At 38.1% G+C, this 24,649-nt stretch overlaps 1 protein-coding gene across 7 annotated transcripts in view; it reads left to right on the top strand.

Annotated features, from left to right (window-relative positions):
- Window positions 1-24,649, top strand: part of LOC141436292 (uncharacterized) — a gene marked incomplete at its 5' end in the record, with an annotated part of 183,851 nt that overhangs the window by 99,567 nt on the left and 59,635 nt on the right. For 4 of the 7 annotated variants that reach the window (XM_074099199.1, XM_074099203.1, XM_074099197.1 and 1 more), the window contains 2 exon segments: window positions 17,495-17,563; window positions 18,015-18,089. In XM_074099199.1, coding sequence (XP_073955300.1) covers window positions 17,495-17,563; window positions 18,015-18,089 — 144 coding nt within the window. 7 annotated transcript variants of the gene reach the window in all.

Genomic DNA, 24,649 nt, shown 5'->3' with positions numbered 1-24,649 from the left:
ACCAGTACCATAAAGTCATTTAACGACCATATAACACTGGCCCTGTACTACGAAGTGCAAAATTCGAACTTCGTATCTTGCCGTCCTGCTCACGCTTCTATTATTTAATACGAGAGTGAGAGGGACGGTACGATACGAACTTCGACTTTCGAACGTCGTAAGCCACTCTGGTGCTTCGGACCTTTTGGCGCGAGTGCTGTATTGAGGTTAATGTATTTATATGTGTCGTTGATAGATATTGATTGTCATCATAAGTACAATAAAAGTTAACCTTTGACTTGGAAGGTGTTTTGCAAATAATATTGTACTTGTGTTCTGTGTTAAGAAATAGGGACAGGAAACCAACGTTCAAAACACGTCTCGTATCTAAAGAATTTCCGGAAATGAGATACTGATGCTATCTTTTTATCGTATGAATGCCTTCATGTTCTGTGTCATATCAACTCACATGCAAAGAGATAGGTAAGTAAGTAATTTATCTTAAAAAGTCATTTTGTTGACTGTACTTTTTGTTGACTGTTCTTGCATTGTTATCCAATCTAAATCCATGCCAATTTTTAAATCAAAGCGATTGTTTTTTGAATAGTTTCATCCTGCAGAGCCAATCTTGACAGGAACAACAGATTTTCATTACCAGATTTCGAAGTTACATATAAGCACAAGGTAAATTTACCAAATTTGAGCTCCATCGACACGAACTTCGAGTTTCGAGTTTCGTAGTAGCCCTGCAGAACGTAGGTAAAGCTAAGTGTAGTGCTGTATCGTTAATCGGACTATATATACTACGAAGTTTCAAATTCGAACTTAATACGAGAGTGAGAGGGACGGCACGATACGAACTTCGATTTTCGAATTCCCTAGTAGTCAGGAGTCGTTCTGGCTCGCGACTGGTCCAACGGTACAAGCTTATAGAAACTTGTTTGTACTCGTAAAAGGAGAATATACTTGCTGCCTATATACAGAAAAACAATGTAAGTGACAGTGAAGACACCATGTTATAATGCCAAAGTCAATAAGATCGAAATTGAAAATACAAACTGAAATATAGATGCACAGAAAAAACAGAAAAATAAGACCATCACGAATCGAACCAGGTCCTCGGAATCCGTACCACGTGCTATACGCTACACCACTGATGTCAACTTGTTGACCAACTTGTTGACCATCAGTGTGTAGCGTATAGCACGTGGTACGGATTACCGAGGACCTGGGTTCCTTATTTTTCTGTTTTCTGTGCATCTATATTTCAGTTTGTATTTTCAATTTCGTTTTACGGGATGACCGTAAAAGTAAAAATTGGAATTGAAATAAAAATACAAAAAGATTCCAAAAACCAATCTTAATCCAATAAGATCGTACCTGACCCATTTCTCAGTGCAGTTCAGAGGCTTGTCTAACGCGCTGACACGTTCGCGATCGCATTCACCATCTCTTTCCTTTCTACCCTCGTCTTATACCGTGTGACAGAAAGAAGTGATGAAAACGATTGTGATTGCGAGTGTGTTTAGACAGTTATTCATCTAATCTGCCAAGGAGGTTAGGAAAAGGTCCCGCAAAAGGTACACATCTATTTATCTGTAATAGTTCAGAACTATAGTAAATGAGGAGTCAAGAATAAATTACAGATAATTTAAGCTTCCTATGTGTTAAGTAGCTTTTAGTTTTATTAATTAGGTTCGACTGCGGTTTTGTGGTTTGTTTAATATTAGTAAAACAGGAAAAGAGAAACAAATAAAGCAGTTCACGATGAGATTAACAGTGCCGGTCTAGTTGACTCTAACCCCCTGTTTCACCATCCATTGATTAAATTAATCTAACGGATAAACGTGATGCCGTCTCTGTTCGTTTTGTTCGAACAGACGGAGACGGCATCGCATTTATCCGTCAAATAAAATTAATCAATGGATTGTGAAACAGCCCCTAAGTATCGTGAGGTCCGTTTGGCAACTTTGACATTGATGTCACGTTAGGAATTTGTGTAAAATATTTATCATACTCATAGTATTTTTTATGTTTACGATATCTGCACACACGTCTGTACATCACTAGTGCCACCCATTAAGCCGAGTTTAGACTTGCGAGAAAAATCGTGAAAGTTGCATTACATTGCGGCGCTCGATTGACCACTACAAACTCTTTGGCTTTACGGCCTCGCAATGTAATGCAACTTGCACGATTTTTCTTGCAAGTCTAAACTCAGCTTTAGGTGTAGTCAGCATCAAAGGCAGCGGATATTTTTTTTACTCTGTCGTATTAAAACATTTGTCACTTACATGGCGTATGTACGTGGCTGTAAAGCGACATAGTACAAAAGTGTATAGCTACTTTTGATGCTGAACATGCGAGTTAACTCTTGCTTCCTGCCTCCAGCTAAAACTAAAGCTAAAAAGAAACAGTTTCATTGCCGGCGGAAGGTGTCGCGTGTTTTTGTCTCGCTTCCGCGCACTTACCCTTGATAGCCGCCATGCGAATGTAGAACATTGGGCTAAGAGATTGGGACCTGTACGCGACACATAATAACCCCCTTATAATTGATTACATTCGATTAAATACGCAGTGTGTTGGTAAGGTGTAACGATGGCTATTTGTTTTTGAACAGGACTTTATAGTGTAAAGTACAATATCTGGACATTATCAATTATTCCACTAGTATTATAAATGCGAAAGTTTGTAAGTCTGTTTGTTTGTTTGTTATTATAATGACGCAAAACAACTGGACGCAAAACAACTGGGTGTATGAATCAACTGAATGTGATTGTAAACTGGCTGAGACAAAGGATACTTTTTATCCCGTTCTTGTGGGATAAAATTGAGGGAAACATACAAAATCTAAAATCCACGTTATATACTGTTTTACGTATTAGATATTCTGCGGTCGATAACCACATTCAAGTGAAATTTCACGACTTTACCGTTTACACGCTTGACAATAAAATTGAGTCTCCGATTTATATCTGCGACCCGCGACACACATTCGCGAGCTGTCATATTGTAATTCAATTTGATTTACGAGCTTTTACTCCAACCAAAATTCCCACATTTCTTTTTAACCGTCAACCTAATTTGTTCGAAGATTTCGACCCAACCCAGCTATTAAGTACGTTCAATAAATTCCTGTGGAAGTTATAGTTTGCTTTTAATATTCGAGGATGCTTCGGGACTCGGTTCACATCACAACCGGTTTTGGTTTGGTTTCATTCAGGTATTTGAAGGGAGGTGCCTTACCTGTTCATAAAAAGTGAAGTCGTTAGGTGCGGTTCATTCATATCGGTGTTGTGGTACATTAGTTTTTTGACGTCATAAAAAATGACATGGTAATGTATAGGTAGGCCTGAGGAGGTGGCGGGATGATTTGGAGCGCTTCTAGCCGGACTGGCAACATTTTGGCGAAGCCAGAGACGAGTGGAAGGAGAAAGGGGAGGCATAGCTATGACCAGCAGTGGACGCCGTATAGGTTAACACCCCTCTTTTTACGTAGGGGGTAACCGGTCAAATGGGAGTCAGACTTACGCACTAAGGGTTCTGCGGCAGTTTGTAAGCATGAACAAATCTATAAATAACCTATGACCAACAAAAAGTCGGAAAACCCCCGACTTTGTCACTTAAAAGTTCAATATTTCAAAAACGGCTCAACCGATTTTGATAAAACATGTCTAAGAACCATCGCTAGAAGACCTGCTTTCAAATAAATAAACCGCATTCAAATCGGTCCACCCGTTTAAGAGCTACAATGCCACAGACAAACACACATACACACAGATACAGAGACATACAGACACACAGACACACAATAGCGGTCAAACTTATTATAAGACATCTCTTTTTGCGTCGGGGGTTGAAAACCGGTCAAATGCGAGTCAGACTTACGCACCAAGGGTTCTGCATCAAGTTGTAAGCATGACCAAATCTATAAAAAAGCATTTTTATTACCACGAGTAAGTAGGAAGTGTATTCCTAGATCATGGTTGCTTCTTTAGCACATAGCGCAGTGTTTTTTATGGTCCAAGGCTTGTATTTACAAATGAGACATCTTAATGACAGTTAATGTAATTGTTTAATTGCCTTAATCATCAACACGGCGCAGGCGCGGAAGCGGCCACATTCTCAGGTGCGTGATTCTACGCTTTTTTATATAATTTCGTTGCCTTTTACAGCTCATTTTATAATTTGCTGCACCTTGTAGGGATTCTGCATGTAAACTTTCTCGCAAAGGCTACTTAATCATTTGTGAGGTAATTTTAATGTTTAACTTTCGGAAATTTGCTAAGTTAAACGAGCTGAACTGGCAGACGGTGATTTATTTTGGTGTTAACAATATTATTTAAAAAGTTTTTGATAAAAATTAAATTTTTAATACAAGCTTTTCTTGCCGACTATACTTTTTGTTGATTGTACTTGCATTGTCACCCAACTTTCAAAGATCATCATCATCATCATCCCAGCCTATATACGTCCCACTGCAGGGCACAGGCCTCCCCTCAGAATGAGAGGGCTTGGGCCATAGTTCCCACGCGGGCCCAGTGCGGATTGGGAACTTCACACACACCATTGAATTGCTTCGTAGGGTGTGCAGGTTTCCTCACGATGTTTTCCTTCACCGCAAAGTTCGTGGTAAATTTCAAATGTAACTCCGCACATGAATTTCGAAAAACTCAGAGGTGCGAGCCGGGGTTTGAACCCACGACCCTCTGCTTTCAAACTTAAGACTTTCAAAGATAAGCGATCAAAATTACCTCACAAGATTTGACCCAATTACCTACAACAACAAACACTGCAAGTTGAATAAAATAATTACATATAAAAAGTTTCAGTTAAAAAAAATACATTTTTTTTTGGTGACTGTACTTGCATTGCCATCCAACTTACATTTATGTATCATCATGTCAGCCAAAAGACATAGGCCTCCCCCAAGGCTCTCCACTCAGACCGCTCTTGTGCTTTCCGCATCCACCGCGATCTTAACCACGTCGTCGCTCCATCTTATTCTCGTCTCCCGGTCCTCGGACGCCATTCGAGAACCTTCTGACCCCATCGGCCATCAGTCCTGCGAGCAATGTGCCCCGCCCACTGCCACTTCAGTTTCGCAATTTGGGCTATGCCAGTAGTTCCAACTTAACCTTAGTTGTTACATTTATGTACACCACAAGTCAATCCAACCAATAGACATTGGTCAACATAACTTTATGACCCACTAACAACAACGAACAGGGCATCAAGTTAAATTAAAGCTTTTTACTGTCTCAGCTTTTCAGCCTCTCATTCTTAGAGGAGGCCTGTGGACGTATGTAGGCTGGGATGATGGCTGGCTGAAAATGAGAAGTCAGTTTACCCACGTCACCAGACTGACATGTGTTTCAAGCTTTATTATTATACTATTCTAATTTTGCCTGGTCCGTGGCATTAGATTACATTCCCATAAAGCTAGCGCATGAGTAGCCCGCGAGCGGTCGGGACTTTTGACCCTATCCGACCTCCTTCGGCAAGGGCTGTCAATTCCAAATTAGTAAAAAAGGTCGATTTTTTGCAGCTCTGATGCCTTCCCAAATCTTTCGGAGTCTAAAGTACTCGTAAAGAGTGGAAAACGATGAAAGAGGATAAAATAATATTTTTAGAACAGTTTATGTAAATGTGACATCCTGCGATTTATAGTCTAGTCTTATAGGTAATTTTTTATTAAAGAAGATTATACACAACACAAGATACAATAATATGATAGGAAACAAAATTAATAAAAAAACAACATAAATATACCTAACTATAAAAAGAAAACACCATCTAGGAGGCCCTCCTGCGGCATAGACCCCAACACACTGGCGGCATTACCTCTCTGTACAGTTAGAGAAATTCGCTGGGAGAGGTCTAGTCTTTATACTGTTGCACTCTACATAAGATAAATATGTTGTTATAAAAAAATTAAAAACAACTTTACAACTTTGTACGAAGTGTGAGCCGTATTTGTTGCTTTTAGTAAATAATAAAGAATTCTTACAAATTACATTAAAACATGACAATCTACATGGCAAAGAAATTAAACTCTTTCTTACACTGCCTTTAAAGCGTGGGTTTTTGTTATTGACTACCACTTGCTTATTCCGGCACACCTCTAACTTGTGATATTTATCAATCACAAATTTCAATATGAATGATTCGGAATTCTAATCTAAATGCAACGTTTAGCAATCTAATCAATCAAGCTTTACTTTCTACGGAACGTATAATCCCTTTGCCCTACAAGTTTCGTGAATTGTTTTTTAGGGCTTTGATCGAATGAAAAATCTAATTACCTTTTTTTTATTACCGTCACGTGTGGAAGCTCTACCGTCTCAGGTTGCCATTTATCACAATAGTTATAGTTGACTACACTACATTTATCATCATTAATTCATACCCTATGTAGATTAGACCTGGAAAAGACAAGTTGATTTGCCACATTTCATAGTAAGTACTAGAGATGGGCTGATCATGACTTTCACCGAATACGAATATTCGGCCGAATGTTCGGTAAAACTTTTACCGAACCGAATATTCGGCATACTTAATTAATTCCTAAGTAGAAACTAGAATAATGATTCATTTCTAATTTTTTAAATGTTGTAATTTAATCAATTTAATTTAACTCTTGATTAAAACAAAAACTTGCTTAATTTATCAGCATAAAGACTTGATCAATTGGTAAATAAAGCTACAGTGTCAACAAAAACAAATAGAGCCTCACTGTACCTCATAAAAATAACACATTTAACACTCAGATCATACCTACATGGCTCAATACAGTAAAAATTTCCGAACATTTGGTCGAATACGAATATTTCCTATTAATTATTGTCTATACATATTAAGCGCTGAAAATCAGATTAGTTTTCAATTAACTGCAGAAGATTTTAGTTGTTTTAAAAGAAATAACGTGACGTAACGATTAGCTATTGCCATAAAAATTTATGGGAGAATCCCGTTCTGATAGTTTATAAAAAGTACGCTAGTTAATTCGTACAATCTTAAAAGAATTATCTTCAAGAATTTCGTCAAATCATAGGACAAAGTTTTAATAGTTCTTGTAAATTTTCCAATTAAAATTTATATTTACTATTCATTAATTTATACTTAATAATTTGCTCTAGTCGACAACCCTAAACGGCATGTATACTTGTTTGGGAAAGTGGCGAAGTAGGACGCTGTGGGCGGGACACCTGCGCGGACGCACATGTATGGACGAAATGGACGTTGATATGGAACGCGTGGTGGAAAGCGAAGTGGATTTGCAGATCGATGACGTACAGGAAATTTTTACGTTGTTACAAGTATTTATTTAACCTACTAGCCGAATGAAAAGAGATCTTTATCTAGTTTTCTTCCACAGGTGAACGTGGGGTAGTTCGTGGAAGTTTTTTTTTTGTTATTATTTGGTATTGTTATTACATGTGTTTAAATTTACAGCGCATTATAATGCTGTATCATTGGTTAATAAATAAATATATAAATTGTATGAAGACAGTGAAGTTGTTAAGTAGACTACAATATCTGATAACGTATCACTTTTACCGGATGCACATGCACTGATGTTCCGAATCGATTCCATAACGATTTAACGAATACTTTGCGAATATTCGATTACGCAATGTGAGCGATGGCCGTTTCCATTTACGACCGGTTGTGTAATTGTTTGTTTGTCTTTCTTGTGTGAGTTACAGCATAGGTCATTTCTGCGGTTCTGTAAGTTCGAAGACCTTTTTACTGTTTGTTTGTTACCTTGTGTTTGTTTGATTCAGATGAATCGCCTCGAGCGGTTAGTGTTCTTTATATGGATTTGTATGGGCATGCGCTCACTACATCAACTCCGTAGCGTCACCGGATCGCCTCACTCGCGAGGTGTCCACGCGCGGACGGTGAGTGGACCACTCGGTGATAGCCCGCTGCTCGCCGCCATAGTGACTACTAGGAAATTCGTGGACCACGCGAGGTCCACTCGTTGTCAACGCGGCATCCACCCGTGGACTACCTGGCGGCAACGAGTGGACGCCGAAAGTCGAGGCGGTGCTGGTCGGCTGGTGGCTCTAATGAGCTATGATCTGTAAGGTCCGGAGAAGGACATAGGATAGTGTTTATCCCGGAAAATTGCATAGTTCCCGCGAGTTAGCGATAAACGAATACTACGCAAACGGAGTCGCGGGCAACAGGCTAGTATGATTGGTGCATAAAAATGCATACACTTCGTACCTTGACACGTTTATTAAGTATCGTATCGTAATAGTTATAGCAAACTACTAAACATTATTCAAATCAATTTCTTTATAATACCGGTCTCCAGTAACTATTATCATGGGCCCATAACCGTAAATATTACGGTTAATCTTTATTGCGAGGCGCAAGCAATGTCATGACGTTAATTTGACATAAAATGTGGACAGTCATTTATATGATGCTTCACAATGCGGTACGACTCATTTCCATATTATTATGTATGAATTGTATTAATTCACATAGCTACATACAAGAGGTCTATTGATCATGCTAAATATATTGGTTAACGAGCATGGCTTTATCTCCGTGAAAAAGCGAAAATCCCTTCCTCTTTTGCACTAAGCACCACTATGATCCTTAAGACATGTCTGCCAAGTTTCAATTTTCATTCAATTTTTTTTTTCGGTAAAGAAATTGACATGTAATCCATTGATTCAATTACATATTTTGACATAACTACATATCAATTAAAATAAAACTAACCTAAACTTAAAATACCTACATAAAAATAGACAAATAATAATAATGAAAACTAAAACAAGTGATTTAATTTAATGATTAAAAATTTTGTAGGTAAATCTTGTGAAAACACAAAAAAAAGATGCGTTTATAGTTACAGTTAATATAAACCGCTAAAATGCTAAATACAACTACAAGAAAAGATGAGTAAACTTAATTAAAGTTGAATGAAATGGTGTAGTGTGAGATTTAAGAGAAGTGCCACACACTTGCCTCCCTAGTCCCTACCCCATATCATATGGGCCATATGTCGCAATGAAAATGATGATAATTTTATAGAAAATCCGCCAATGGAATAAGGACTATAAATAAACAAGGCAAAGCAAGTGCAAACAAAATTTTCGTATAGATACAAATAATCCCAATACACCTTTAGAGCCTTTAGGTAAAAACAATTTTGTACAACGAGTCTACTGTTTGGACAATAACCGAAATCCCAAGTAGAGTCCTTTCTCAGGAATATCCTAATGTGTAAATTATGAAATAGAAAAAAAGCCGTGGTGGCATAGTGATTTGACCTATCGCCTCTCAAGCTGAGGGTCGTGAGTTCAAACCCCGGCTCGCACCTCTGAGTTTTTCGAAATTCATGTGCGGAATTACATTTGAAATTTACCACGAGCTTTGCGGTGAAGGAAAACATCGTGAGGAAACCTGCACAAACCTGCGAAGCAATTCAATGGTGTGTGTGATTTTTTTTATTCCATTACGTTACCGTTTTCATACACGTTTCTGTGGCGGTAGTGAATGGATAACACAAAATTACATGAAAAACCTGGGACACTATTTTTCCCCTATTACAATCGAAAGTGCTCCTGATTCTGAGTAGGAAAACGAAATTTTATCCAAATCTAAAAAAAAGTCGTTTCAATAACTTTTTCTGAAAACGCCCACGTACTTAAGTGACATAAGTTAGAAATGCCCTAATCAACACGTTCTATTCATCTTTGTGCAGATAGTAGACACGTCGGATTTGCCTTAGTTCCAGTATCGTATCAATGTAAGCTAAATCTAAGATGTAATCTTATCTGTTCTCAAGCCATTTGCCTATAATTATAACAACAATGCATTCCTGGGCAGTGAGCGGACAGTGGTCGGTCGTGTGTGAACCGATGGTTTGGCAAGACTGACTCATGCTGCGATACCTATCTCTGCTACTAAGTAGTGAACAAGTTTGGCACGTCAGGCTTTGTCGCGGTTATAAAACACAAATCTTACTCCTTTGCAAATTTGAGCTTGTTTTAACACTGAATTTATTCAGGTGTATATATATCTACTTTTAAATATCCTTGCAGAAGCTTAAGTGTAGCATTTTATGTCTTCCGGATGGATCATACCTCGCATTTATCCATTATTGTTTAATTTGAGGTACTAATTCATCATCATCATCATCAGCCGGAAGACGACCACTGCTGGACAAAGGCCTCCCCCTTAGAACGCCACAATGAACGACAACTCGCCACTTGCATCCACCTTTTTCCCGCTACTCTCACGATGTCGTCAGTCCACCTGGTGGGAGGCCTGCCAACGCTTCGTCTTCCGGTTCGTAGTCGCCACTCGAGGACTTTTCTCCTCCAACGGTTATCTGTTCTTCGAGCGATGTGGCCTGCCCATTGCCACTTCAATTAGCATATTTTTCCAGCTATGTCAGTGACTTTAGATCTTCGACGAATTTCCGTATTCCGGATTCTATCGCGCAAAGAAACTCTGAGGTACTAATTATTAAACTAAAAATCTCAGGCACCCCAAGGTTTATAAAATCAAACACTGACAGAAAAATGGCCAGTATTAAATAATCAGAAATCATCTAACGTTTTAAACTTTCGTGATTCTCACTCATAGTCAAAATACCATAAACGGGACTTATCACGCTATTTTTACACGAGTAATATTTACCTCGACGTTCATCGACGTAGAAATCATCTAATAATACTTATACAGCCTCATTACGAAAAGTCACTGGCGTATTTAGCTTTTGTAACATTTAAAGTGGGCATGGTAAAGACGGGATTTAAAAAAAAAACGGCGTTTTTTTTACGTTTGTACATTTTTAAAAGACGCTGAACTAATGTCATTCAGTTTGGCGAGTTAAATCTATATTTTAATTATTTGCTCCTGTAAAACCCCTTCCTGTAGTAGGTAGGTATATTTGATTTTACTCTCGATTCTAAACAAACTACTTCCAGGTTTTCAATTATTTAATTAACCACCTTGTATAGTCACTATCAAACACGAGTGTGATATCTGTTATAGTACTCGTAGCTACTATTAAATAATTATAGTCTCATAGCACAAACTTTAAGAACCAGCAATCTAGCAAATACAATCGTCTGTCTATATCGAAGTTCGAATCATCTTAACCATCATCCTCCGTGATTGTGGGCCTGCGCCATTAGTCAAGGCATCATCGCTGACCCTGAGGGCACGCTTTCCCGGCCGTGGCAATGGCAATGGCACATTGTTTCCGTGGGTCATAGGTGGGCTTTATTAATACTGTTTATATGGGTCATTGGCGGGCTATGATTTGGTTTTTTCATGTGGTGTAGCTAGGATTGTGTTTTATAGCGGTATTTTGTGCAATTATGTTTTTTGTTTGACGCATCTGCTTTTGTAAGAATAAGCGCTATGATTTCAATCAACTGACGCATATGATTTCATTCAAAGACGCATGTCCTTTTTTTTTTTTATTTTTTTTATTTTTAATTTTTTCATGTTTTATTCCTTATTTTACAGTTTTTTTGATAAATTTATGTTTTAACTTTTTTATATGGGTACACTTTTTATTAGATTTCATTTGATACCCATATTGATACAATACAATACAATAAACAGACACAATAACACACACACAATACAATTTGATACAATACATTTTTTTTTCATTCCTATGCCATATTTTTTTCGCAAACGCCATATTGAAATAATATATAGCCTATATCACTCCGACAGTTATGACATATCTAATGATACCTCATATGTTGAAATTCGTCCAGCCGCTTAGGCTGCAGCGAGGGTCAAAGAAATGAACATACATACATACGCTCGAAAAACATAACCCTCCTTTTGGCAGTCGGGTAAAAAGCCACTATCGAATCGAAGTATTCAATTATGCAATTCAAATTCGAGTAGGGTGGTCGAAGACGCTTTGATGCAATTGAATTTAGCACACTCGGCACGGTAAGGGTTAAACCTAATGCCCAGCCTGACGCACTTGAAAAAAACTTCTTTACAAAAAATCGGTTAAGAGAAAAAAAAATTACTGGCCGTCGAGACGCCTAAATATAGTTTTTATGAATAAAAAAGTTTCGTTGCTCCTTTGCTTTTTTTGCTTTGAAAGAAAACACTTAATTTACGACTTCAAACCAGGAGGAGGTTATCGATTCGGTTGTATTTTTAACCGACTTCAAAAAAGGTAGAGGTCATCAATTCGGTTGTATTTTTTTATGTTTGTTACCTCAGAACTCCGTCATTTATGAACCAAACCAGGAATGTCTTCAATTAGCTCCCATAAGCACCAAATCAGGAAGTGATGATTGGATCCTATGGAAATTGATGGAACTCTTAAAATTTTGTAGGGACGCCTATGGTAATTTTGATATATTTAGTAGTAACTCGTGCATTTGGTGAAGTTGCTAAGCAATTTATGCTCCTCGTAATGCATATGGTGAAATGGAATCGGTGGTGAAGCACCAGGACTCCTCAATAATGAAAGTCTCTGCATCGGAAAAAGCAATCTTTTGTAAAAGGTGACGAGCAATTGACATTAAAGTATTTCATCTTAGATTATTTACACTAAAAAGCGTGGTAAAAAATTGTATACTAAAAAACTGAACCGACTAGAAAAAACCATGAAAATAATTTTCTACCAGTCTGAAGTCGGTGCCTCAGCACGAGCCAGCAAGAGTGATTGAAGCCCAATATGTGGTGCGTAGGTGAGGTAGGCGACTATAGGTCCACTCCTGCTGGCTCGTGCTGAGGCACCGACTTCAGACTGGTAGAAAAATATTTTCATGGTTTTTTTAGTCTGTTAAATTTTTGTTATACGATTTTTTTATTCAATTAACTAATAATATAATGTTGTTAATTAACAACTAACTTAAAAGTCGTTACCACATTTAGGGTTAGAGACATCTGCACAATACGGTCGAGAAATCTCACATAGAAAGCCCATTCCCATCTCACACCTGATACGTCCGGAATAACCTCTCCGTTTGTTCAACAGTCACATCAGTTGGAAACTGACCAAAATAACTTTCACTGCATTGTTCCGAGTAATTAGTAGTCAGATAACGAAAGCTGCGAAATCTGAGTATTGTTCAAACAGGAGTAATCTTTGCCGTAGTGATAGATAGTGATGCGCCGGCGCTCTTGAAAAGTTGAAATTGTATTGGCGTGTTCTATTTTATCTATTCTGTGGTATTGTGAATTCTTACTGTCACACGCGTTGACACGGCGTGAATGTCATTTGGTTAACTATTAATTTTAATGAATGATTTAACAATCAAATGTGCAATATAAACTGTTAAATATAAAACGTCGTTACCGCCAACTCAAATTCAAATCATTTATTCAGTAAGTAGGCCGCAATGGGCTCCTTTACACGTATTTTTTTTTTAACTAGCAGCGCTTTCGGAAAGACCGAAGGGAAATACCATCATTGCCGGGAAGAATGCGCCGCAATAAATTTAGCAGAATGTTATTTTCAAGTCAAAGTCACCTACTTGAAGTATTGGTATTAGTTTCTGTATCTAAATAGTTGTAGGTACGGGAGAGATCGCTTTATCGCGATCGAGATAAATATCCTTTTTTATCCTGTGCCCTTAGTGTAAGTTTTCGGTTACAAAATACGTCTCGATCGCGTTTGCGTTAAAATCTCAATTTGCATGAAAACACGAACATCGCAAACGTTCCGCTAGAGGCGCTGTTCGTGTTTGCATAAAAATTGAGATTTTAACGCGAACGCGATCGAGACGTATTTCGTAACCGAAACTTACACTAAGGGCACAGAGTAAGTAGAATTTGTCCACAATTCTGTTGTACTGAAATCACGAGAGATTGATAGCCTACAAAATGTAAAACATGAACCGGTCAAAACTGGACTGGTCTTTGTGTAGCATGATAAAGCCCGGACAGCTGTCCTTGTCACTCTGGCTGTTTGTTTAGTCACTAGTTGTCCCAGTTCCCAGGCCTCTCGGTTCGTGCATTATAGGAATTCGTCTAAGCAGTGATTTATAGTCAAATACTGATTAAATCGCGCAATTTGTTTCCATACACCACGGACTGAATAGTTTAGACACTTTAATTATGATATCTTGTTCTTACTTGATCCTTTGCATAGTTCAGTTAGTGTCAGTGTTACGAAAATTTGGTCTCAAATTTATACCCTAATCATTGGCATTAAATTATTCTAAATAACCCCTTATTACTTCTTGATACAGTGTATCACACAAACCGTAAGGTATATGGTTGTATTTCTCGCGGTATCGATAACTTTGATCTCGATATCCATAAATTTGAAGTTATCGACACCGGCGCAGCATTATATATTGTACTTAAATGGAATAATTTACAAGTTTTTGATACGAACTGTATTTGGGATTGTTACGTGGTATCCGCATTGAGTTTGTGAACTAGATTCCTATTACCCACATTCTCTAAAATGAGAATTACTTGCTTATAAGCGTTCACAAATACCTATCTCATATCTACCCAGTTATATTTGGGCAATCATTGCTTCATAGCGTACCAAGGAAGTTGTGTAGTACAGTGTACAGTTACCTACGACTATCATATGAATATAAAATAATACCTATGAAAAGGATGTAGGTACGCTACGTTAGTGATAGACATAGGTTTTGTAATTCTGCTTAGGTGTCTTCCGACATGATTTTTTATTTTGATTGCAATGTTTACTTGCATATTTGTTATAGGTACTTACGTAGGTTGGATGAAAGAAAATGCAATTAAAGTTAGCAAAAACGTCCTTAGTTGATGAAGTTCAATGCTATTGGTAAGAAATGAATTTTTAATTTTTAAGATCTTAAAGTTGTGGTAGTTACTTCTTGTACACCTACACAATATATAGGTTACCTAACACGACGTAGATCTTAAATAATTCCTTAAGGGGCGACAATGACGATGTTCTTGATTGATGACACTGCACTATAAAAGTACCACCTAGAAAGAGGTAAAGTTTTCTTGCGTCGAACCATGACTTGAACATAATTGATACGATGGTGAGACCTACCGTTTTGTTTCGAATGTGTCACGATTTTTTATTATAATTTATTCGACTATAGTCAAACATGACTATAATCAAACCGTACCATCGCTGATGTACATCGATAGTTGATAACTCGATGCTTTCTATCGACTTTCGCTTTGAACTAGCATCTCTAGTTTTTGCGATTAGTTTTGATATAATTATAGTACTTGCTTGAATTAGATTTAACGGAGTTTCTTTTTTATACGGTGCCAAATTTGGATTCGCACGCTGTTTGTACAAAGGAAATGACGAGTCGTAAATTTTTTTTTTTTGCTCAGCCGGCGAAAGAAAGTCAGGTGTGAAATGGTTAACTACCTAGAAAATTTGATATTCATGAATGAATCGAATCTAGATATGCTGTCATGTCTTATTTTATAGAAAAAAAAACCGGGCAAGTGCGACTCGGACTCGCGCACCGATTGTTCCGTACAAATATTTTATTTTTATGATGTAACTAAAAATTTATGCTTTTCGCAATTTTTCCTTTATCTGTGCTATAAGACGTTGCTTTGTACCAAATTTCAAGAATCTGAGTTCACGGGAAGTACCCTGTAGGTTTTGATTCCCTTGTGAGCGTCGAAAATTTGCAGCATAAACGGCTATATTTTTTGATTGCGTTGGCACAACAAGCGTGCATATTAAATATCTGATACGACTTTATTTCTAGGACCGGAAGGACGTGTCAGATATTTTTGCACGCTCCGCTGTGGCAGATATTAATGCTGGTGACTGTACTAAATAACTGATCTGAAAACTTTAAATAGTGTTAGACTATTTATTAATTATATTAAACTTTCTTGATCCTAAAACAAAACCCAGTTTTCTCATTGGACATTGTAGCCATTTTCACCAACAACCTTTCAACACACGCCTTCCAATTTTCTAAAAGCCATACTTTTACACTTGAACATGCCTTGTCATAATGTTACGTTGCCATCAACAATGTGGGTGTTAATAAGCTAATGTTTGTTATATCACGTCGCCCGTTTCACGGTGGTGCTCCGGGATAATGAGGCGAGAGGCTTATTATTAAGATTGATGACTCTGGTTTTGACAATATTACGTTAATGTATCGACTCTACTTAAGTTTCTAAAGTGGGTTTAGTCGATATTGTACATTGGTGCCGGGATGGTGCGCGAATCAAGTCTATTTCACCCTTAAGTACAGTTTTAACTAAGAAAAATCATGCAAGTTGTACCTGTTACTTTGAAAGGCCGTAAAGGGAGCTAGTTTGAAGTGGCTGTAGCGACTATAAGTGTCATTAGTCACGCAACTCAACTCATTGCTCGCGAAAAAGGCTCTGAGCGACCATGGAATGGAACCGTGCAACTAGCATTGCAAGCGCCCACATGAAGAACCGACTGCACTCCACACTGCACCAACCACCGGTCTAAAGGGGAAGTGGGCTGATAAAGCGAATCCTATCGCCATCTAGTGAGCAAATATAGAAACTCCAACATCCTGCATCGCGCCAACGACGGTTCTGAACTCGGACGCATAAACCCAACTTCCGACGTTCTTTCTTCGGATTTCGGTCAGCAAGCAGCATGGCCAATCGAGTGTCGAAATGTACGAGTAATGCATCTAGCACTTATACAGTCACCAGCTTTAATATTTGCCACAGCGAAGCGTGCAATTGGTGCTGGTGACTGTACATGCAGCAGGGCTACTACGAAACTCGAAACCGTCCCTGTCGCTCTCGTATTAAATAGTATAAGTGTCAGAGGGACCGCACGACACGAACTTCGAGTTTCGTAGTAGCCTTGCAGATCTGAACTGAGCTTAGTGAGCGTAAAGTTACTAACCTAGACTTGATCGTCACCGTCAAGTTTAGTGGTATCGCTATAGTGAGCTACCTTTGTATCTAACCCTAAGGGTGCTGTCAAGGTGAGCTTTCAAAGAATTAGAGAGGTTTGTGGAAGTCCAAGTTACATCATCATATTACAAGGAGAGCGGACTATAAGTATGTGGATTTCAACTAGAACGGATTCCTAGTGTATGGTCCAATTACAAGAGCGTACCCTTACGTACAATACCTACTTTAAAAAGACTAACCCTATATAACGCGGCTAAGTCGACAAGGTTATATCAAAAGGAACAAAAGGAAGGAAAGGAGGTTATATAGGAACTAGAAATGCTGGGATAAACGGTGTGACGTCTGTGAGTTGTTTCGTAGCAAAGTTTGCTCATGTGTAAAAAGAGCGATACGGGAGTAACGGGAGACGTTGACTAATAAAATGTGACGTTTTCATCTTTTGCAATCTTCACTACTAATAAATAAGTCACATATCTGGAACTAAATTACGCCGAATGTTATAATTATTTAACATTTAACTATTAAATATTCCCGACGCCTATATTTTTTAAATAGCAACGTCTTATGACAATGAATTTGTCTGTGTGTAGGTAATGTTTTGGTTCTTACAATTATTTTATTATCCATATTTATTAATATTAACTGTCTTTTGTTACAGAGCAAAGAGAATAGTGACCGGGAAGATCTGAAAACAGACATACAGCACAGAAAAGAAACGTTTTATCGGGTGAGTGACTCGCATTGCTCCTTGTCCAATGTAGCAATAGCAATTAAATTCACATTATTGCACGTCGAAATTAATCATTTATAAGATGAATTTAATTATACCATTAAGATGTTTCTCTTCATATAGCTAGAAGAAGAGATCTTATACATTATTAAAGAGTCCAAGAGAGTATAACTTATTTGCCAAGATCATCAAAGATGTGCAGACAAAGAAACAAGTGAAAGTATAAGTACTGGCCGTCTTCAACCCAAGGGTCAATAAGCAATAATGCAACATCTTGGACCATAATTATTTTTGCTTGTTGTGGTTAAATGCCACCCCTTTTTGGAGTTAAAGTACATCAGCAAGCAATACAATTAATAAGAAAAATATGCCCTCAATTATCGCTGTAGTTAATGAAAATTGTTTCTTCGGTGCTATTAATTAATTAATTCATATTACCTTGCCGCAGAAGTCTCCACCGGCGGACTCGGCGGTCTCGTCCGCGCCTGCCTCTCTCTCACCGCAACCACACGCCGACATGTGGGTCAGTACCATTGCTATTCGTTTTTGTAGGCGCTAAATGCAATTTAGTATTTAAATATTATATTGTGACACTGTTCAGAGATTGGGGAAATATTATAATCTTTTCAATCACATGCTACAAATACAATGCTTTGAGGTACATGTTCGGGAATGTAGGTAAAGACACCCGCACCAAATTTCATGTCTCTAATCGTAATATTTTGTAAAATAATATACACCAAATTGACTTTTGACATTAAATTAATTTGACCAGTAATTAGCAAGTTTTTTATGCTTTGAAATTAATGCATTATTTACCTAATCTTAGTTAACATTATGACATGATATAACGTTAAGTATACCATTTCCGTGAGCATACACCATTCTGCCCATAATCTTTATACGGCAGATCGTGGGTGTCACTGGATTGTGGTGTAAATTACATAATTGTTTGGCGTTTGTTTCTCGGTCCGTCTGTATAATAGCCACTATATCTCATTGTCGATAGCAAGGACAACACGTTAGCTATGGCTATTGTACCGGACGGACGGACGTTTGCATTGAGAAGGGATCACGGGTTTAATTAAAACCAGATAGCATTAGGCAAGAGGCCGTGGGACTTAGTGGTTGGCCTATGTGCGGAGTTTATGAAATTAACCATGAATTTTGAAGTGAAGGAACACATCGCGAGGAAACCTGCACATGCCTGCGAATAAATTTAATAGCGTATGTAAAGTTCCCAATTGCAACTGGGCCTACGTAGGAACTACAATGTAAGACGTTTCATTCTGAGTGAAGGCCTGTGCTCTGTTGTGGGACCGTATTTATAAGTAAGTACAAGATGTTCTTAATTTAGTCAGTACAAACAAGGACGTAGCAACATTCATGTTTTTGACATTATGAATGTTGTATATTGTATTAATACCTAGTGACGTTTTGCTATGAGGCATGCTAGAGGTATATTATTTCTCGGTGGAATATGTTTATGAGAAATATGCGTCATGTTGTCTGAAATGAACTTTAGTGGCCTTAAATGTCAATTCACTACACTGTTAATTCTAACAACTGTCTTATTAGAACCGCCTGTTATGGACCGATATTGTTTTAGTTGGGTACAACTTTTTCGGTCACAGCGATTCTTTCAACATAATATTATTTGGTACTTACAGCCGTTTATGTAAAACCAACTTACTAAATGGCCTTTTGGAACTGACATGTTGATTATCTTTTGATCAAAGTTCCATAATAAATTAAGATTAAAAAAAACTTAATAAATCATCATCATCAGGATCAGCCGCAAGACGTCCACTAGGAAAGGCCTCCCCCCTTAGAACGCCACAATAAACGACAACTCCCTACTTGCATCCACGACAACTCTCATCATCATTATATCAGCCTAGGAGGTCTACTGTTGGACATATGCCTCCCCCATATACCTCGTGCTTCGGTTGGAAGAGGCCTGTGTCCGTGAACCTGCGGCTTTCATCAGTTCATCCGTTCATCTCGTTGGTCCAACGCTGCGCTTGCCGATCTGCGATCTCCATTCGAGAACTTATCGGTTTTAACGGTCATCTGTCATTACTGTTCTCATTAGTTATGTTCTCGATGATATCAGTCTTCCAATAAACCCTTGAAGTAATTAACACACCGATTTTAATCACCCAGTCCTAACAAATGGAGCTTGACAAAAAATTATCATAAGAAATAACACAAGTCTGAAGCGCTATTGACACGTAATGTACATATGTCTACTCTGTAATTAGTGCAATTACATACAGTAGTTTACTGCCATATTGCTTTAGCTTGATGACTGACGTATGTAAAGCCAGGCCACGACTGTATGCGTGTAGCGGATGCTATATCGTCACTATTCTGGTAAAAAAAACATTTTTAATAAAAGTTTTTTGCTGACTGTGCTTTTTGTTGACTGAACTAGCATCGTCATTCAACTTATATTATGTACACCAAATTACAAGTATATCCGACCACGGGTAGTGGTTCAAAATTAACTTACAAGATTTGACCCAAAAACAATAACAATCAACAGAGTAAGTTATACGTAAATAAAAAGCTTGTAAAAATCTCGTATTGAAAATAATTTTAGTGATGAACACTCAGAAAAATTATCAGTTTTGAGATACAGCTTTTTGTAGTGACGATATCATACATAATATATTCACTGCGTGTCATCATCTCCATTATTGTCAGCCGATAGTCTTCTGCTGCTGGTAATAGGCCTGTTTCAAAGAACACCATTACATTAAATATGTATGACCTTGAAAAATTAAGCGACTAGATACGCACTCTTTGACAGTTCTTCGAGCTATGTCGCTCACTTTGGTTCTTCTGGATACCTTCATTTCTGATTCGATGCCGCGGAGAAAATCCAAGGAAATGACTATGGCTCCTCGGATTGCTTTTTATTGACTTTAACCCTCTTTATAAGGCCAATAATAATACGTGTACTATCAGGTAACAACAGTTTGGTGAACATTCGGCTGCGCAATGAACAGAGAACATACTCGCCGTGCTGGTTACGAGTAGTCGTGTTTGATCTGATCAGTGACAAAGACTATCGGCTCGCTGTATAATGTTATGTGAACCGTATGTAATTACTTGTTGATAATGAAAGCAACACCAGTAATGCAGGTAGTTCAGTTAAGCGATTTTGTCACGAATCGCTAAATAGCTTCGGTTAGGAATATTACCGGATTTGCACGGTAGCAATTTTTTGTTTGACTGTGAAATTCCAGTCCTCGTTAGAGCGGAAGGCTGTGATCCTGAGATAGAGTTCAGAACAAATATTAATGATTTATAGTTACATAATGTATTTTGTAATACTTGCACGATGCAAAGAGTATTATAATATGCACGATGTTTGCACGTTTAAATATCTATAATGAGTCCTCGCAGCCTTCCACTTCAGGCTTCTTATAGACTCTGGTTCGTAATTTCTTAGTTCTCTACAGGAAACAAGCTCGGAGGAGCGGGGATAAGTAAATAAAGCGTCTCTATTGGTTCATGACAAACACATTCTTCGCAACGCATCCTTGCATATCTCTGGTGTAAACGCAGCCTAACGCGGGTACCTACAGGGCTACTACGAAACTCGAAACTCGAAGTTCGTGTCGTGCTTTCCCTCTGACACTTATACTATTTAATACGAGAGCGAGAGCGACCGCACGACAGGAACTTCGAGTTTCGAGTTTCGTAGTAGCCCTGCTGGCATAAAACTAAGTTAGTCACCTGTTTTATGAATAGTTTTTCTGATTGTCACAACGAGTGAATAATAGGAAAATTATCTACATAATGCTTTTGTCAATTTGTCTCGTCTAAAAATAAGGAAAAAGAGCTCTACCACGTCATAGGTTTAACCGAGAACAAGTACCGTACAACTATCCTACTATAATATTATAAATGCGAAAGTTTGTGAGTGAGTGAGAGTTACTCCTTCGCGCAGAAACGGCTGGACGGATTTGGATGAAATTTGGTATGTAGATAGCTGGACATCTGGAATAAACATAGGTTACTTTTTAATTAACGGATTTGGATGAAATTTGGCAAAAAGGTAGTTTATAACCTGGATTAAAACATAGGATACTTTTTATCCCGATATCCCGATATCCCACGATATAGGGATATAATCTCTAAATATCAACCGCTGGGCTTAGAGTTATGAAATTTGGAATGTAGATAGCTGGACATCTGGAATGAAACATAGCCTACTTTTTATTCCGATATTCCCACGGGATAGGGATAAAATCTCGAAATAACAACCGCTGGGCTTAGATTGATAAAATTTGACATGATTGTTTTTAATGTAACGTTAATGAAAACCACGATTAAATTTTCGGAAATTTAAAAAAAACCCTAAATTTCAATTCAGGTGCTGGATCTATGATTTACGTGTGCAAAGCCGCAGTTAAACACTAGTTACCTATAAACAAGACAAACTTATTATGATCTTCATATGGCTTAGCCGTTCTGATGGCTTAACGTACAGTCACCAGCACCAACATCTGATACAACAAGCGTGCATAAATATCTGATACGACTCTATTTCTAGGGCCGGAAGGACATGTCAGATATTTTGGCACGCTCCGCTGTGGCAGATATTAATGCTGGTGACTGTACCAATGCCTATGTGATTTTAAACTTGTAAATATTTTATTCTTTTATTTTTATTTTAGGATTTCGGAAATGGCTCTAACGATTTTGCCTGTGCAGGGATTTCCGGGGGAAAAATCGATGCATTATTTCAATTATATGGATTTATTATTATGCCAGTTCAATGTTGTACTAAATTTGTATGAGAAATAACGGGCATCCGATATGCGGATTTTTCTAATGCTATTTATGCGGATATACATTTTTTTGATTCCAAAAGGGTCACCTTGCATCTAAGCAAGAGCGTACTGTGAACCAAGACCAGTTGAACACCTTCAACTACACGGTAGACACGGCACGGGTTAAAGTCGCCGGGTTCAAACGTGCCTTCACTAATAGCTTTAGTATTCTGACACCACGAAGCCGGATTCGTTATTAAATTTAAGAACACGTGACAGAAATCCGTATAAAATATCTGACACTAATTCTATTGCCGGTAGGACAAGTCAGATATTTTTATACGCTCCGCTGTGGCAGATATTAATGCAGGTAGGTATTGTATTACCGATTTTTACGGAACTCAATTGATCGGATATTACGAGTATGATTAGTTATTTGGAGTCTTTTTGTATTTTTTTAACTCCGAATTTGTTACTTTTACGGCCATCCCATACGAGTGAGTGAGTGAGTGAGTGAGGGGTGAGGTGTGCTGTTAGTTCCGAAAGGGTGTTACGTCTCTCGATGAGAGCTAAACATAGATGTCGCTAGTGCTGCTGCTTAAGTAGCGTAGTAGAAAAAAGCAACCTGAGATTTATGAGCATAGGAGAAATTCGTGTCTGTACTCCTGTCCAGTGGTAGTATAGGGGTAAGGCACGCAGCACGGAATGCTGAGGACCTGGGTTCGATTCCCAGCGCTGGTCTCTTTTTCTGATTTTTCTGTGCATCCATGTCTCAGTTTGTATTTTCGATATGATCGGATATTGTTTGTTTGGATCAATTGAAATATGTTTGTTTTTATTGACTTTCGTCTGATAATAGTGATAATCAATAGCGTTTGTTTTTGTTTATCAAAGGAAAATTTTAATTCGGATTTCGGATCGCTTAACCTAATTATAGGTAGAGTCATTCACGATGACGCGTGCCGTGGTTCTTATTACAATGTCATTAATGGCTAATTTTGACAAAATCACGCGTCTGCGTGGATGGCACTAGGTATAAATTCAACATCGTCATGTATACCTAATCAATTCAGTCATTGCGATAGTGGCCGTTTGCGTGTTAGAAGAACTCCGTGCGCGGCACGTTTCTTTTAGCACGGACTGACGTTATTTTCTTTACAAATCTAAATGAACTAAATAGAATGCTATTTTTAACCGATTTCAAAAAAGGAGGAGTTTGTTACCTCAGAACTCCGTCATTTATGAACCGATTTGAATATTTTTTTTGCGTTCGTCTAGAATGTCATCAATTAGGTCCCATAAGCACCAAATCAGGATCTGATGATTGGATCTTAAGGAAATCGAGTGAACTCTTCAAATGTGGTAGGGACACCTATAGTAAATTGGATATATTTAATAGTAGCTCGTGCATTTGCTCTTGAAAAATCATCATTTGGGGAAGAAGAACTGATGATGAAGACCAAAGTTGACCATTGGAGTTACTTACTACTAAATAACAAGTATTTCACGGGTTGAATTTTAATTACTTTGACACAGTTGCTAGGCAATTTATGCTCCTCGTAATGTATATGGTAAAAAGGGTGGTGAAGCACCAGGACTCCTCAATAATTAACGTCTCTGCATCGGAAAAAGCAATCTTTCGTAAAAGGTGACGAGCAGTTGATATTAAGCTATTGTATTTTAAATTATTTACAGTAAAAAAGCGTGACAAAAAATTGTACAAAAAATTGAACCAACTACAAAAACCAAGAAAATATTTTCTACCAGTCTGAAGTCGGTCGTGCCTCAGCACGAGCCAGCAGGAGTGATTGAAGCCCAATATAAAGTGCGTAGGTGAGGTAGATCCACTCCTGCTGGCTCGTGCTGAGGCACCGACCGACTTCAGACTGGTAGAATTTTTTTTTATGGTTTTTTGTAGCCGGTTCAATTTTTTGTTATATTTTTTTTATCCAAGATACTACTTAATTGACTTTCACTGAGCCGAATTCGCCACGTTTTAGCTAAAATCTATCATCTCTAGGTATTCGTGATTGCATAGATCCCCGGTATCTGTCACCCGGCCTTGAGAGAGACACGTAAATGTCAGATACTATTGCAAGCGTCTTGTCGCCTAGTAAACTATTGGCGCCGCTTGCGTCAGCGCATTGTTGCGCCCGCGCCGCCACGTGGGTAAACGATGCTGTTCATGATCCAAAGATTGGTATAAATATAAATACTCTATATTACGGAGACATGACTTTTAAGACGAACCGTGATTTCATAAAGATCTGAGGCCTTATTGTCTACATACACACTT

Source organism: Choristoneura fumiferana, chromosome 16, assembly GCF_025370935.1.
Source record: "Choristoneura fumiferana chromosome 16, NRCan_CFum_1, whole genome shotgun sequence".
In the NCBI taxonomy this organism is placed as follows: Eukaryota; Metazoa; Arthropoda; class Insecta; order Lepidoptera; family Tortricidae; genus Choristoneura; species Choristoneura fumiferana.
This window is presented reverse-complemented; position numbering and strand designations above follow the sequence as displayed.